The sequence below is a fragment of the Balaenoptera ricei genome, chromosome 18 (assembly GCF_028023285.1).
Source record: "Balaenoptera ricei isolate mBalRic1 chromosome 18, mBalRic1.hap2, whole genome shotgun sequence".
Classification (NCBI taxonomy): Eukaryota; Metazoa; Chordata; class Mammalia; order Artiodactyla; family Balaenopteridae; genus Balaenoptera; species Balaenoptera ricei.
Window position 1 is genome coordinate 25,370,254 of NC_082656.1, and position 16,229 is coordinate 25,386,482.

The 16,229-nt window shown below is 42.5% G+C and overlaps 1 protein-coding gene across 2 annotated transcripts in view; it reads left to right on the forward strand.

Annotated features, from left to right (window-relative positions):
* VWA8 (von Willebrand factor A domain containing 8) overlaps window positions 1–16,229 on the forward strand; it is a 360,366-nt gene that overhangs the window by 302,020 nt on the left and 42,117 nt on the right. For both annotated transcript variants that reach the window (XM_059902829.1, XM_059902830.1), the window contains exons 38-39: window positions 8,613–8,721; window positions 12,029–12,185. In XM_059902829.1, coding sequence (XP_059758812.1) covers window positions 8,613–8,721; window positions 12,029–12,185 — 266 coding nt within the window. The remainder of the gene's footprint in view (window positions 1–8,612; window positions 8,722–12,028; window positions 12,186–16,229) is intronic.

Here is a 16,229-nt window from a genome sequence, read left to right on the forward strand (position 1 = left end):
AAAGTGTGGGAGAATGCTGGGCCTCCTGGAAGCAAAGGAAGACTGTGTTGCTCGATGTGAAAACACAGGTTTTACAAGAACTCCATGTGCCTTGAGGAAATGGTTGGGGAAACTCAGGGTAAACATCAGTAGACAATGACTTCATAAACATTTAGAGTCTGAAGTGATGAACCAACAATGGTATGAAGAATAGCTGGAAGAAATGATGGCTGGTGACATAACCTGACTTTAGCATAAACAAAACGGAAAACCATTTGCCAATGTTGGATGATGGAAATACATCTCCATGGGGAGGATACTATGATAACTTGTCCAGCACGGATTCAGTTAGCATTCCTGTTTTCAGAAAAGAATTCCCCCACGCTAAATGTGTTTGCATGGAGCTGTGCTCAGTGCTTGCAAGAATTTTTAGAACCTGGGTCTTATTAAAACCCCCTTTTGCTTCTCCCCACCCTAGTGGTAGGATGGCTTTTCTACCCACCCTTCCTTTTCCTAGCTACACTTAGCACCTCGGAGAACTCTGTTGACAGGGAAAACACAATAGTTTTAAAAACTGCCAAGTAGGTTTTGTGTTCTGGGAGGAGCACAAGGGTTGGGTATGAGACTGAAATCACCTGGCCAGGAAATGCCAGCAGAGATCATTTAGCTTCAATAATAAAGCACGTGGCAGTAGATGTCTCTCTTTTTTTTTTTTTTTTAAATGGTACAGTCACTTCAGTCAACAGTTTGGCTGTTTCTTTCTTTTTTTTTTTTTTTTAATTTTTATTTATTTATATTTAGCTGTGTTGGGTCTTCGTTTCTGTGCGAGGGCTTTCTCTAGTTGCGGCAAGTGGGGGCCACTCTTCGTCGCGGTGCGCGGGCCTCTCACTGTCGCAGCCTCTCTTGTTGCGGAGCACAGGCTCCAGACGCGTAGGCTCAGTAGTTGTGGCGCACGGGCCTAGTTGCTCCGCGGCATGTGGGATCTTCCCAGACCAGGGCTCGAACCCGTGTCCCCTGCATTGGCAGGCAGATTCTCCACCGCTGCGCCACCAGGGAAGCCCCAGTAGATGTCTCTTGCCAGAGCCACCTTGTATATAACAAAACCAAAACATTTGCATACTCTGCCGTAGTAGAAGTGACCTTGCATCGCCACCCTTTTCTTTGGCTTTGGAGGTCTCATGGCCGGGCTTGAATTTACTCTAGCGTTGAATGTTAACCTTTTGAAGTCTCTGGAAAATAAAAGAGGCAAAATAGAAAAGGCAGAATATATAAAGACCTGACAGTTTGCCCTGCATCCAACGTCTCGGAATTTAATTAGCAGTTGTTTTGTGAGAATGCTTAGAATACTCAACGTGTCCAGTGGCAGCCGGAGGGGTGCTTGTCCATGCCAGTAAACATGCCAGTTATTTGTGGTTTTTTTAACCTGTGTTTTTGGCACTCACCTACACACAATGATAACAACATTTGTTTTCCCTTAAATGTTTGTACTTATACCATCTTAACCCATGCACTATTCTCTTGATTCCGTTATCTACGTTCTGTATTCTTAGATTTTCTGAAAGTCTTGTTCATCTTTTGTTCCTATTTCCATTTAAACAGAAGAAAGAGATGAATAAATAAAGACCTCTAAGTAAAGTGAGATGTGGGGGGGTGGATGGATTCTGCAGCCGGATCATTTTATTTTGGGCAGACATTCCAACAGCTCTGTCTGGCCCAGAGAGCAAGAGAGAGGCAGCTACCCATAGACTCGACAGCAGGGAGTCAACCCCGGCCCGACGGGTCCCCAGAAACTGAGCTGAGGCCGTGGTAGGGATCAGAGTCAAGCTGAGGGAGGTGCCGGGTCAGGATTTAAGAACAACGCAGAGCCAATGGGGCCATGTGTTTCCTGCCTCTGTTAGAAGATGACTGTCTGCTGACCAATGGCTGAGCACTGCTGTGCTGTTTGCCAATTATGAGCCGGCAGGAAAGAGCAGGAAGAGTCCCAGCAGACACCCAGCCGACAGCTTATCGTGGAGAGGATAGTACGCAGAAGACGAAACTCTTACATTCTGTTGCCGAGCTGCCTCTTACACATGTGTATAATACATATTTATTAAGCATCTATTATGTTCAAGGATGTAGGTATAAGCCACTGTGCCAGCCACTACTGTCCGATAATAAAAGGTAAAGTAAAATATTCATAAGTTGGTATTTTGCCCTCCTGTTAGCCCAAGTCTGTGAAATCTATAAAGCGTTGTTCATTTTCATCAGACTGGGGGTTTTTGTTGCATAGTAATGGACTGAGTGAAAAGAGTCATTCCAGTGAGGAAGATCTTTGTCAGAAACTATAAACACGGATAGAGAAATAACATAGGATGCACATGGGGATGTATTCCAGAACATCACATCAGATAGAGGAAGGAGGGTGTTTGCAGTTACAGTTTCAAATATTCTAAAATATTTACAAAGCACATCACTTGTGCCAGAAAACAAAGTATGCATTGTCTCTAGGAGTGTTCAAGCAGAAAGGGGGAGGGTAGACAGAGTTAGGTTGAGTCTGGGGAGGTGGGCAAAAGGTCCCCTAAGTCAGGAGGGAGGGCTGCTGGTCGACTTGAAGAAGCCTGTGAGAAAGAACAGGGGTCCTTTCTAAGCCAGAAGGCTCCACCCGCTCCATCAGGGCAAGAGCCACTCTGGGACAAGCCACAGACCGTCCCTTCTGCCTCTCACCTGTAACACCACAATCGCCTCATAGGCATTTGTCTTCAGGGCCAAGGAATAGGCCTAGCGTGCCCCCCGCCAACCCCCTACCCTCTCCCCCACCTCAAACAAAGGAAAGAGGACTTTATTTCCCAATGAAGGGCACTTGCAGTGTGAATGCCATTTGGGTTAATTATTTAGTGCAAATGAATATCAGCTACAGTATAATTTTTTAATATTAATGATCAAAAATCAGATCATCCCCTGCTTTTTAAGAACTAGGAGGGATTAAAGAGGGCAGGAAGTCATTGAATATTTGAAAGCAAATGTTGCCACCGGCCAGGGAAAAACTGGAGATAAATTACATACCTGATGGCTTTGCCAGAGATTGAAATTGGGACACATAGAAACTGCCTATGGACAATGGTATTTTTGTCATGCGTTATCATTGTAGAAGCTGCACGTTGTTTATGAAAACTGGGTAAGGTTTTTTTTTTAACAAGCTGTCTTCATTTGAAAGACCATCATTCCTAGGGACATGTTAATGTGACTTTCATTGTATCTATGATAGAAATTTCTAACTTTCTATCAGAGAATAAGAATAACCTCAGACAATAATCTTTTAGGCAGATGTATTCAGTACCTTATTATGGTCTGTATTACCCTGTGCTGTGACTTTGTTCCACTTTATAAAACATCCTCCTGGAAGCAAAGATCCTGTTTCATGTTATCTCCATTATCTCAGTGAGTAGTAAATGGGCCATAAACATACACAGAAATGTTTGAATAAGAAAATGAATGAGCGAATGCATTGAATTGCCTGCTAATCATCAAACTGTAGGCAACTGTACTGATAGTATTATGGCAATTTTCGATGTCAGAAAATTTAAGGCACATCTTCTGGAAGTAGGACATCCTCCAAAGATCAAGACCGTGGTTTCTGCCCTGTTGCCTCTCATTCATCCTGTCATGAATGAATCAATTAGTTTGCATGCAGTAGACCCCAGGGAGCAGGAAACCCAACTCACAGTACCTTAAACTAAGGACATGTCTTATTTGCTGATGTAGAAGACCAGAAGCAAGTGACTCCACGGCTGGCTCAGCAGCTCAGCGGTGTCGTCAGGGACATAGCCTCCTCCATCCTCCCCTCTGCCACCTTCTTCTCCTTGCCACATGGTCACCAGATGGAGACCGCAGCACTAAGCATCACATTCTCACTCCGTGCGCCAAGGCAGCAAGCGCATGTACGTTGCAGGGGAGGGGAGGGCGGTCCATGCAGGGCAATGAAAGAGCTCTTGACCTGAGAGGAAGATCTTTCCCAGAAACCTCCTGATTTTCTTACATCTCGGGTCGCCTACCTTCCCCTAGACCACTCACTGGCAGAGGGGAATGGGATGGCCGGGCTTCCGGTGGTGCATCTGACTTCTGTTTAAAAAGGAGAAAGAGGGAGTGGGCGTTGGGGAGGCAGCTGGAAGCATCTGCTGTGCCACACCTAGTCTCCAGTTGGAAAATAAGAATAAGCTGTGTTGTCCAGTCAGTCCTCCAAGAACTGACTTTCCCTCCAAGATTGTATTCTGGCTATTTATGTCATTTTACTGATGGTTTTTAAAAATCATGAGCTTGAGGAGGAGCCTGAAATATATGGGCCTTGCCTAGAATTACAGGGCTTTCGTGAGTCATGTCCCTTTCCCTACTCTGGCTTTGGGTTGCTTTACTCTGGGACATTTTTATGAGTTATAATTTAGAAGCTCCATGTTTTTTCCATTTTGATTCATCTGAAAGAGGATAACAGTTCTTATGATTATAGCACGCTTATCTAAAAGGAAGTAGGTTGTGTCCGCTATGAGAAACACGTCAGAGGCATCCATTTGCATCCACAGTTTTAAGAGTCCACAGTACTCTGTGGTTTGGGAAAAATTTTGATCCATTTAAGTGAATACAGTAGGGTCTATTTCAGTAACTGGACTGACTCACTTGAGCTCTTTCTAGATGAAACCAACCCTCGAAGGAAATGCATTCCAAGTCCTTCGCAACACATCCTTCAAAGAATTCAGCAGCTTATCAACTTTCTGAATGGCCAGAGGCTCTGTAGCATCCTCTGTCCCTAGGAAACAAGCTTCCTCAAATAATAGGCCTTCCCTAGTATCTGTTCCAGTTTCTGTCCTGCGTTGGACTGTCCTAGACTTCCTGCCTTGTAACTTTTATGAATCATTTTCAATTCACGTAAGAGATGCCCTAAACTGCTTTGGAAACTGCTTGTCAGGTGAGTTCCTCCCATCCGCCTAGAGAAATAGACTCGTGTGAGTATAATGGCATTCATAAAATGACACAGAATTAGATAAACTCCCCAAATGCCTCGCTTTTAAGTAAGTATCCTTGGAATTTTATGGTATATGTTTCTCTGGAATAAATCAGGTTTGGGCTGATGATTGTTTTTGTCAAGCATTTGTCAATTTTGTAACATCTCTAGACTCCCATTCGGGGTTGGTGTGGGGCTGACTTGTGAACCACGCCATTCCCCAGCAGATGGCCTGGAAGACACACAGGTGGCAAAAATCACACCAGTTCCTTTCTGCCCAGAAAGTTCATAGCAAATTTTCTGCCTCCCTGAAAGCCCATTAGAGGTGTCTTTGCAATTTTAAGAGTGTGATTTTGGAGGTAGCTGAGGGGGGCTATTTGACAGGCTTTTTCTTTTGCCTTGTGCCATCATTTTTAGTACTTCTTAAAAGGCTATTCTCTTACAGCAGAATAACTGAATTGTCGTGGAATGTCTGAAGGAGATTGATTTTTGATGAAAGTAAAGTTACTAGACGCATAGGACTTTGCTTTCTATACCTCTTCTGAGGTTCTTTTATTTATTTATTCATTTATTTACTTGTTTATTCATTTATTTATTTGTTTTTATTGAAGTATAGTTGATTTACAATGTGTTAATTTCTGCTGTATAGCAAAGTGTCTCATTTATACATATATATACATTCTTTTTTATATTCTTTTCCATTATGGTTTATCTCAGGATATTCAATATAGTTCTTTGTGCTATACAGTAGGACCTTGTTGTTTATCCATTCTTTTATTTATTTTTAATAAATAGTATACACACACACATACCCTAAAGTGAGGAAGGGTGTTCAGAACAGTTATTCTGATAATGCTGTCATTGCCCAGACCATTTTTGGAACTTCATCTTTAAGAATTGGCCTGTAGGGACTTCCCTGGTGACGCAGTGGTTAAGAATCCGCCTGCCAATGCAGGGGACACGGGTTCGATCCCTGGTCTGGGAAGATCCCACATGCCATGGAGCAACTAAGCCCGTGTGCCACAACTACTGAGCCTGCGCTCTAGAGTCCGCGAGCCACAACTACTGAGCCCACGTGCCACAACTAGTGAAGCCCACAAACCTAGAGCCTGTGCTCCACAACAACAGAAGCTACCACAATGAGAAGCCCGCGCAGCAACGAAGACCCAGTGCAGCCAAAAATAAATAAATTAAATAAATAAATTAAAAAAAAAAAAAAAAGAATTGGCCTGTAGAAGTATCACAACTCTTACAAAGCAAACTAGTCTCATTATTGTATAATTGTGCCTGGTTTTGACTAACATCCCTTATTTACCACATTTTGAATCCTTGAATCAGCTAGAGCATGTCAGTGTTAGGTGGAATGGAAGAAATTATTTAGTTGAACCCACTTAGTTTCTGATGAGAAGGTTGAGGCCCAGAGAAGTTAATTGACTTTCCAAATGGTACAAAGCAAATTAGCAAATAGTTCATACCAGAAATCGGCTCCAAGTATCCTTTAGCTATTTATTAAAAATCAAATCTATTTTTAAAGAATACAAAATGGCCACCATTAAAGATATTCAAATAGAATCTGCTGTGGATTCTGCAGATCCTTCCAGAAACAGTCCAGAAGTGTTTTGAGCAGCATTATTGTAATAAATGTGTCTTTATGTATGAAAAATAAGCTTACCATCTTATTATAATAAACGTATTTCCATATGTAAGTTCCATTATGTTTGTTTAAAAAAAATCAGTTAGGCTGTAGTCATAACTTTTATACAGATGTCTTAAAATGACAGCAGAATAAAACTCTTATCGCAATTTTGAAATGTTTCTTGTTTTTCTCATTTCTCACGGAAAACATCTATAAGATACTGCTAAGGTAACCAAACATTATCTCCCGGGCTGAGGCAAGCTTGTCCTTGTGCTGTGCTGTCTGATGAGATACCTGCTGGCTACATGTAATTTAAACTTAAATTTTAGTTAATTAAATAAAACTTAAAAATCACGTCCTTTAGTATTCAATAGCCACATTGGGCTAAAAGCTACCATGTTAGACATCTCAGGTATATATATTTCTATCAACACAGAAAATTTTCTTGGTTAGCGCTGGTCTAGAATTCTCATGGTCAGTATACATATTTTAATTTACTGATTATCTCTTACACGGCCTCTAGAAAAGCTGGAAAGTGGTGGCAAGTTTGGGGGACAGTATTTTAAATGCTTATTTGTTCTCTAAATGTTGCTAGCTATTCTGCATAGTTTAATTTTTAGAAAGAAGAAAAAAATTATTTTCACCCATCTTTTCGAGCATGATTATATGTGTGGAATTCATATCAGTTGTCATGTCCTGGCTGCGAAATTTTAAAGTATGCTGAAGTTATGGCAGAAACTCTGTTAATGATGCCAAAGCTAAGGGTAGAAAGATCTGGTTAATTAAAATCTCTTTATGATGTCATAACATTTGAAATGAACTAGTCCAGACATAAGACAATGGAAGTTAGGTTGAATTCATTCTTAATAGCCATTTTATTTGCAAAGGCCTTAAATTATCTACCTATTTTCATTAATCCTAACATCCAGAATGAAAAGTCCACTTACTAACAAGGATTGGGTCAGCTCTCAAGACTGACCTGGCATCATGCTACAGGTCTATTTGCAAGCTCTCCTGCTCCACTATAAGCAATTTGAGGGCAGTGACCAATCCTCCATGGCTTTTGTTGGCCCCATGGTAGTTCAAATGAAGTCTTGCCAATACATTTCCCGTTAAGTGTTATTTGAACAAATAAATAAATGTTTCATCTGGTCTGCCTTGAAAATCATTCTATTTGGGAGCAGGCTCATAGGGTACGTGGATGTGACTGCTTCAAGTTCTTTTCATTGTGGAGTAATATCTACGGAGCTGACTGCTAGGATGGAATTCCTGCGTAGTTATCAGTCCTTTTGGTGAATCTGTGCCGAATTAAATTAGGGACCAATGAGTGAGCCACAGGCTCTCTAAGAGGAAAGCTAGTGCTGCTTATTCTGTTTGATTTGCAGGAATAGTAAGTCCAGTTTCAAAATCGAGATGAACTAGGAGAGCTATAAATACCATAATAAAATTAAGAGTGGGTCCAGGAAATAAATAAGCAGTTTTCAGTGTCTGTGTGTATAACATATATCACTGAAGCACACAAAGATACATTTTCTGTTTTCCTTTTCCACATATTTTATATAAAGTGACATTTCTCTGAGGAATAGGATTTCTTGGAAAATTAAATAGGTAAATGTATATCTGCTGTGACTCGGCTGGACCAGCTGGGCAGTGATCCTTTTAAACCATTGAGAGCTCTCTCAGTCAGTCTCTGGTGAGATCCATTTCCCCTGCTTCTGGTGGGTCTTGTTCTTTATGTAAATGCTCAAGGCATACTCTGCGCTAGAAGAATTCTGAAGCTGTAACCCAGTCCAGCACCTTTTCTTTAAAGAATATTTTTTAAAATTAAATTTGTCTCCTTCCCAACTAAATGGATGTAAAATCCGGTGAAATTTTTGCCAGACACTAACAGCATCTGTTGTGTCCTGTGGCCTGAGGTTATGCAATACCTTAAGGACTTAGGGGGAAACAATTCTTCTTTCTGTCCTGCAGCTCCTGGTGTTGGTCACAGAGAATGATGATGTCTTATTTCTTCATTTTTAGATAACAATCAACAGAGAGAGCGGTGAAGACGTGAGTTCCCCCAAACACGGCAAGGAGGACCCAGACAACATGCCGCACGTGGGCGGCAATACTTGGGCTGGCGGCACAGGTTCGTAGCGTGGCATTCTCCTGGGTCAGGCTTCCAGAGACTTCGCAAGCCCATGTGGACATCATAGCAGCCCCAAGAAGGCTCAGGAATCAGCCTGCCTTCTCTGTCTCCCCCGTTAGTTGGCTGGAGTGTGCCTTTGCCCTCTGTCCCAGCATGACATCAAGACACGGAAAAACCCTGGCATTTGGAGTCCCGCAGACTCTGCTACCCTCTGACCTAAGACCGTTCTGGTCCTCCCAGGGTTGCTTCATCCATAAAAGGGGCATAATATTAACTGCCTCACAAGCTTGCGATGAGGATTCAATGAGATTATGATTGTAAAGCGCTGAGCTCAAGACCTGGCATGAAGAATGTATTCATTAAAAGTGTTAATCCCCTCTTTTAAATTCCATGCCCTTGGGAATCATGCCAGAAATCGACAGTAAATTCTTTCTTGACCAGCTGACTTTGAAAAGAAATGGTCCTGGTTCTCCACATCTCAGAAGTGAGCATGTTGAGAATGCAGGGTTTTGAGATAAGAGGGGTGGTTGTGGTCTGAACCGATGACTGGGGTCCACTCCTTCCTCTTGGCTGCCCGACAAGGGCATTGTTCCCACAGCTGCTGCCTTCCTCTTTCCTCTGCGGCAGCTGGAGCAGACACATCTGCAGAGCCGCAGGAATAGGGCCAGACTGTGTGCGCACTGTCTGATCTTATCACGGCCATGAGCGGTGCTGGCATGAGCTCTGTTCTTCGCCTTCCCTGAGGTTGGTCTGTGCCTCTTGGCCTTGACAGCCTCGGGAGGAAATGGGTTTCTGTGTTCGGACAATGTGCTATCAAATCGGCCTGTGGACTCCTTGCCTGCTCTGTTTATTCATCAAGCATCAGCTTGAAAGAAAGGATATTTTGAGAAATGTCCTTTGATCTGGAAGTTAGTGTCAAGCCAGCAAGATTTAATCCATGTGGAATGCATTGTGGGACGAGCTGGCCAGATGCAGGTTTCCCAGCAGTGAGCTCCTCTGGAGCGGACGTTCTCGCTTGTTATTCAGCTTGTGTCTACTAGCTCACATACCTGTCCAGCCTGAAGACCCTGCTTTTGCTTCCCCCAGCCTTTATTTTTCAATTTATCAAGGCTCTTTTGCTGCAAATTTTTTTTCTCTTTGTCACTCTCTTCCCTCAGAATTCTCTATATTGAACTGAGCTCTGACCCAACAACTCATTTGATTCCTTCTTCGTCATCAGAACCTGTCCATTGCCTCTCTCCCCCTTATCTTAACAGATTTAGGATGTTCAAGGTTAGCTTCAAGATTATACCTTGAAGTCTGGACTCTCTGGCAAGCATTTTCATTTAAGAAGTTCAAATTAAAGGCTCTTGGAAGTGGAGGACGTGAAGAGCTCTGTCCTCACGCCCTCTCCACCCCCGTATGACTTTGCCAAGGGACCGTGCTTTCCCATGCTGTCCATCACTCACACCAGCCTCTATAAACGGTTGTGGGTCCTTTCCTCGTTTCACCAAAAACGATGTCATCTCAGCGCCCTTGAACTTTTAAGCTCTAATTCATGACCCACCCATACCTCCAGGAGGAAGGGAGTCAGGTCCCAGAAACCTGACTTGTATCTCATCATCAGTGTCCAATTTCCAGTCCCCTCCGCCTATAGGCCGTCCACAGGTGACAGCCAGGAATCACACACATCCAAGACGGAATTTTCCACCAGCCATTTCTAAATAAAAATGAAATAAGATGTGCTGGAATCAAAGGATAAATAAACTATAATTAATAGGCTGTTCTCATGGTATTTCCCAAAAGGAAATGACCTACCTGGACTTTGATAAGGGAAACAGAGTACGCTGAGTTCTTGCTTTTAACTTATTACACCACTTAAGGCTTCAAGGGAGAAAAGAAAAATGTAGCATAATTTAACCAAAGCCTAAAAGCTTTCAAATTTTCCACTTTATGAAACTTAGAAATGACCTCATTCTATGTGACTGGTAGTTGTGTAAATAATAGTAAGAGCAGTCACTTATAAAGCTCTTATTTTGTGCCATATACTGTTCTGAGCATTTTAGCCTCATGACAATCCCATGAAGTAAATAATATTAGTATCCCCATTTTACAGGTGATGAGACTGAGCTTACAGAGAAGTTAAGGAACTTCCGTCAAGGACACATGACTAGTGCATTGGAACCAGGATTCAAACTCAGGCAGTCTGACTTAACTATAGACTACTGTACTATATAATACTAGTATACTATACTAATCTATACTATACTATACTATACTATGATATAATATTCAATATTATGCTGCCCCTCCAATATTGGATTCTCTTCTAAGTTCCCAAGTGATTTGTGAATGAACAAAAGAAACTGATTACTAGTATTTTAATCATTATAAAGCAGGGGTAATAAACTGGTAGCCCAGGGGCCAAATATGTAGCCAGTCTAGCCAATATATGTATTTTGGGGGTCAAGGCAGTGTTTTAAAATAATATGAATTTGAATGTGTTGAGACAGGGCACGTCTTCTCTAGTTAGCCAAATTCTCACCACTTCTTATAACATTACCTACCTAATCTTCTAGGCATTTAATTTTACATTATAAGTTATACAATATTACATAATGCACATTTTCAAGCATGTAAACTTGGGTTTGTATTTATAAGCTGTCCTGAAGCTGGCAATGTTTATCTGTTGTATATTATTCTAAGCTTAAAGTCAAAGTTAGTATAATAATTGGCTTCTAATCTTGGCTCATCCACTGATATGAGGTCATGAGTAGGTGACTTAACCTCTCTATGCATTATTTTTATCATTTGCAAAACAGAGGAAACAGGATCGATAGCCTGGTCATCTTTCTTTTATTTTAAGGAAAAATGAGGTTACATGTGAGGGAAGAGGAGTGTCGTTCATTGAATTAACAACTATATACTAAGTATTTATGATGTTCAAGCCTCTTATAGGTACAGAGCTACAAAGCTATGTAAAATATAATCCCATTCACACTATAGGTGACAAGAAAAGAAAAAATAAATTTTAAAGAATAACAAATAGTGCATAGGAGTATTGATCCCTGTGAGGTAGAGTCATCAGGTGAGGGGTCATGGAATTTGGACTGAGCCTTGAAACCTGCGTGGGATTGGCTGGATGGAGAAGAAGAAAGCGTCCTTGATAGGGGGATGCCCTGTGTTTCCAGAAGAAAGTCATTTGAATATTTAATTACTAGTGAAGTACAATTCATATACTGCACAGGACTGCCTTAAAGCCATGATCTGACTTCTTTTTTGTGATCTGGATCAGACTAATCACCTGGACTTTCTGGTTTCCTCCCAGGGGGAAGAGACACTGCAGGTCTGGGCGGCAAAGCAGGTCCTTACCGGCTGGATGCAGGCCATACAGTGTACCAGGTCTCTGAGGCTGAGAAAGATGCGGTTCCTGAGGAGGTGAAGAGAGCTGCAAGAGAGATGGGCCAGAGAGCGTTTCAACAGAGGTGAGTGGACCCCATTGCATCCGGAGCAGTGTCGGCCACTGTGATGAAATGTCAGTGGACCCTGAAGTAGACCCAGATTTGTGTGATTCTATTCCTCATGCAGCAACTTGGACCCACAAACTGAAATCCGTAGCCACCCCCCTCCCAGTGGAGACAGCCGAGTGAACATAATCTCCCACCCTTTCTACTCAGGCCCTTTTAAATGTATTGATTACATATGGTCGTATAGAGGAAGGACTTGAGCACGTTAGAAAGTAAAACCAAAGATACTCCTCTTCGGAGAAACTAAAGGTCAAATCATTCCATCCACATCTATTCCCAGGCCACATAGGGAATTCAGATAATGCTACGTGATGGTCCCTTCCTGCCCTCAGGAATCTTGTAGATTTACGTGGAGACAGGACTAGTGTACACACACACATTCACACTCACACACACACACCCCCTGGTTAAGTGCTGAAGTCCCGTGGTACGGCAGTGCAGAGAAGGGTAAGGTCCGTGGGCTGATGTGAGGTGAGGCCTGAGCTCAGCCAGTATTTGGACATTCCAGGAAGGGAAAACTAAGGGACCAGAGGCGCCAGCGTAGGATGAGCAGAGTGACTACGGCAGAGAGAGCCAGCTCTCCTATGCAGAATAAAGGGTACCAGCTGGGGGCAGTGGGGAGCGAGGTTGACTGTGGAGGCCCTGTCAGTGGGTGGAGGCCTTGAAATCCAGGCCAACCAGCCTGTAGCTTTCAGATGTGCTGGAACCATCCGGAGCCACTTTGATTGGAACCATCTAAAAAATGAGAAGAATCCTCATGATGCTTTCACTAGACATCCACATGTGTTCATCAGCTAAAAGTGAAAAATACCCAAGGAGCAGCAAGATCTCCTTCAGGAGTGAGGGCATAGACAGGGGTCTGGGAGGCAGATTTATACTGCTGTGCTCAGTGAAAGGAGCTGGGCGCAGTTCAGGAAAAGCACGCTCCAGGGTATGTGAGTTCCGAAGTTCCTCCCACGCAGGACATCTGGTTTTACATTACGTGCTGTGCTTACACATCCTGCAAGTAAACAGTCCAGAACAATGGGGACACAAAAATGCAGGTCCCTCCTGCCACACCCTCAGGAAAGCCTGAAAGGCTTAGGACCCTCATGTACTCAGCAGGTAGGTAAGACAAGAGTGTCACTCCCAGCCCTTCTGCTGGCTTCCCTGGAGACCTCAAACAATTAATTTATCGTCACTGGGCGTCAATTTGTTCTTCTGATGGTGACTCCCCTTTCCCTTCCTCTCAGAGAGGTTATGAAGACAAATCACTGTGTTAGGAATGAAAGCAGTTTAAACTTCTCAAAAAAGGATGGGAGGAATCCTATAATACAAGGTCTTGTTAGAATTAAAATATGGCTCTATGGTTCATATAAACAATAAATATTTATTTAGGAAAAGAACCAAATAATTAGATACACATCATCATCTCCTCCCCAAATGATGAGTTCCTATTGTTTCCACGTGGAAAACCTCACAAGTCCTGTCTCAACTTTTGTGTAAGCAGACAAATGGATAGAGGAGTTCACAGGGAGAAAGAAGGACCTGTAAGTAGTGCTTGGGTACAAGTACACAAGCCCTTCTCTGATTTCCATGATAAGGGTGAGGAACCTGGTTCTCTTAGGGACCATTGCGCCACAGGGGAAAGAAAGTAAGGAGCATCTGTAATAATAAGACAACTAAATTTAGTGGCTATAAGGGAGGAAAGAGAAAAAGTGGAGAAGGGAATGAGAAAACCAGACACCTCTACTAAGCGCTGCAGAGAAGAATCTAAGTCCGCGTGAAGGAATACTGGAAGGTGGTTGAAATACAGAGGAGATGGACAAAGCGATGAGAAAGGAGAAGATGAAATAAAAGCACATGGAGACCCTGAGAAAGACAGAAAACACACAGAAAAATGTTGCTTTCTACTTTCGTGTAGTAATAATCCTATTTGATGGGTATTCAATTTAGTACTGCTAAAGATTTTTCTTAAACTTTTTATTATGAAACTTTTTAAACAGAAACAAAAGTAGAGAGTAACGTATAATGAACCCTGTGGACCTGTTCCCTCGACCTCAGGAAGAAAAATCTGATTCCATTCCTAGTCCCCATCCCTGGGTTATTTTGAAGCTAATTCAAGATTTTCTGTCTTTTCATCGTAAATATTTCGGAGTGTGTCTCTGAAATATTTTACTTAAAAAAAATAAAAATACAAAACCATTATCATGTCTTTAAAAAGTAATCATTCTTCACTGTCATCCAATAGTTTTGGATGCTTTAGTTTTAAAGCTATTTTGCAGTTTTAGGTATATGCAGAATGCGGTCAAGTCCCTGCATTTGTGCTTTTATAGCACCCTGTACCTTTTCTCCATAGCTCTTATCACTCTTTCCCATAGTGTTATTATTTGTGTGAATAGCTTATTTCTTCTCCACTGACTTCCAGTTCATTGAGGGCAGGATATTTTGCCCTCTAGTATATCCCCAGTACCTACGCCCAGAACCTGGTGCCTGGCAAGCACATACATATTTGTGGAATGAATAATACACAAGTGCATACAAGTAATGGTATCACCCTTTCATCCTTAATTCAAAGACTGGCTAAAGCCAGACTGACAGCCAGACCTATCCATCAGCCTAGAGGTCCACCATATTGCCTCGAAGAGCCTAATTCTACTGATGGGTTCTTGATATTATCAACATAATATTTACTTAGCATTCATTTGTATCTGGATTTCAGCTAGATACTGGTTCCTACATATCAAGAATTGCTTAGGGCTTCTCTGGTGGTGCAGTGGTTGAGAGTCTGCCTGCCAATGCAGGGGACACGGGTTCGAGCCCTGGTCTGGGAAGATCCCACACGCCACAGAGCAACTGGGCCCGTGAGGCACAACTACTGAGCCTGCGCGTCTGGAGCCTGTGCTCTGCAACAAGAGAGGCCGCGATAGTGAGAGGCCCGCGCACCACAGTGAAGAGTGGCCCCCGCTCACCGCAACTAGAGAAAACCCTTGCACAGAAACGAAGACCCAACACAGCTAATAAAGAAAGAAAGAAAGAAAGAAAGAAAGAAAGAAAGAATTGCTTAACTCAGGAAGAGTAACAGGTGGACAAGTGTAAGACATGTATAAAGCAGAACAGAAATAGTAAACCAATAAAACAAGAATGAAATAGATGGCGAGGTACTTTTACATGCTTGGAAAAGCGTTTAAGGTGGACACCAACTGTGGAAATTGTACCCACTACCATTTGCAAAACTAATCAGCCCTACACACTAGATTTCAGCTTGTGTTTGTTTTCCTCATAATTGATCCAAAAATTATAGTATTTAAGTCTGACCTGTACGAAAAAGTAAAATGAGAACTAAAATTCCCAGACTCTTACGTAACAATAAATATACCCTTTACGAATATACTGTGCCAACAACGAGCAGTCAGTCCACATAGATTACTAGGATGTGAAGCAGCTGTGCCCTGAAGTTTTGATCAGGGTTAAAGCAGCAGAAAGACCTATTTTCAGCTCACTTTGTGGGTTTGAGAGTATTAGCCCTGGGAGTCTTGTCTCAAACAGAGGCTAAAATGTCCTATTTTCTTTCACTGCTCCCTGCTTCGGTCTTCATCTTTCAGAACGTTATCAGCTTTGAACACCTTGTAGGTGATTTTTGTGAAAGCTGACACAGCTTGGAATATGATTTCCAGATCTCTTCATAATTAGAGCAGCATGTGGTGTGTTTTGGGTGCAACACAATGGTGCCAGAGGTATCCCTATAACTGGAGTTAATTCTGATCTCTCTACAATGACCAGTCTGCCTGAGTTGACTTACTAACTGCCTGGCTCCTTCCTTGATGTGTGTGTGTGTGTGCGCGCGCGCGCGTGTGTGTGTGTGTGTTTCCCCTGCTAAGGACAAGCTATGCCTACATTTTTTTTTCTAATCTCCCTTCTTTGGAAAAGTACTAATCTCCCTTCTTTGGGAGAGAGCACATTAGCCTCCCAGGTATGAAGGGGTTGGTAGCATGTCCTGCAGTGTCATTGTGCCCAGCTTCT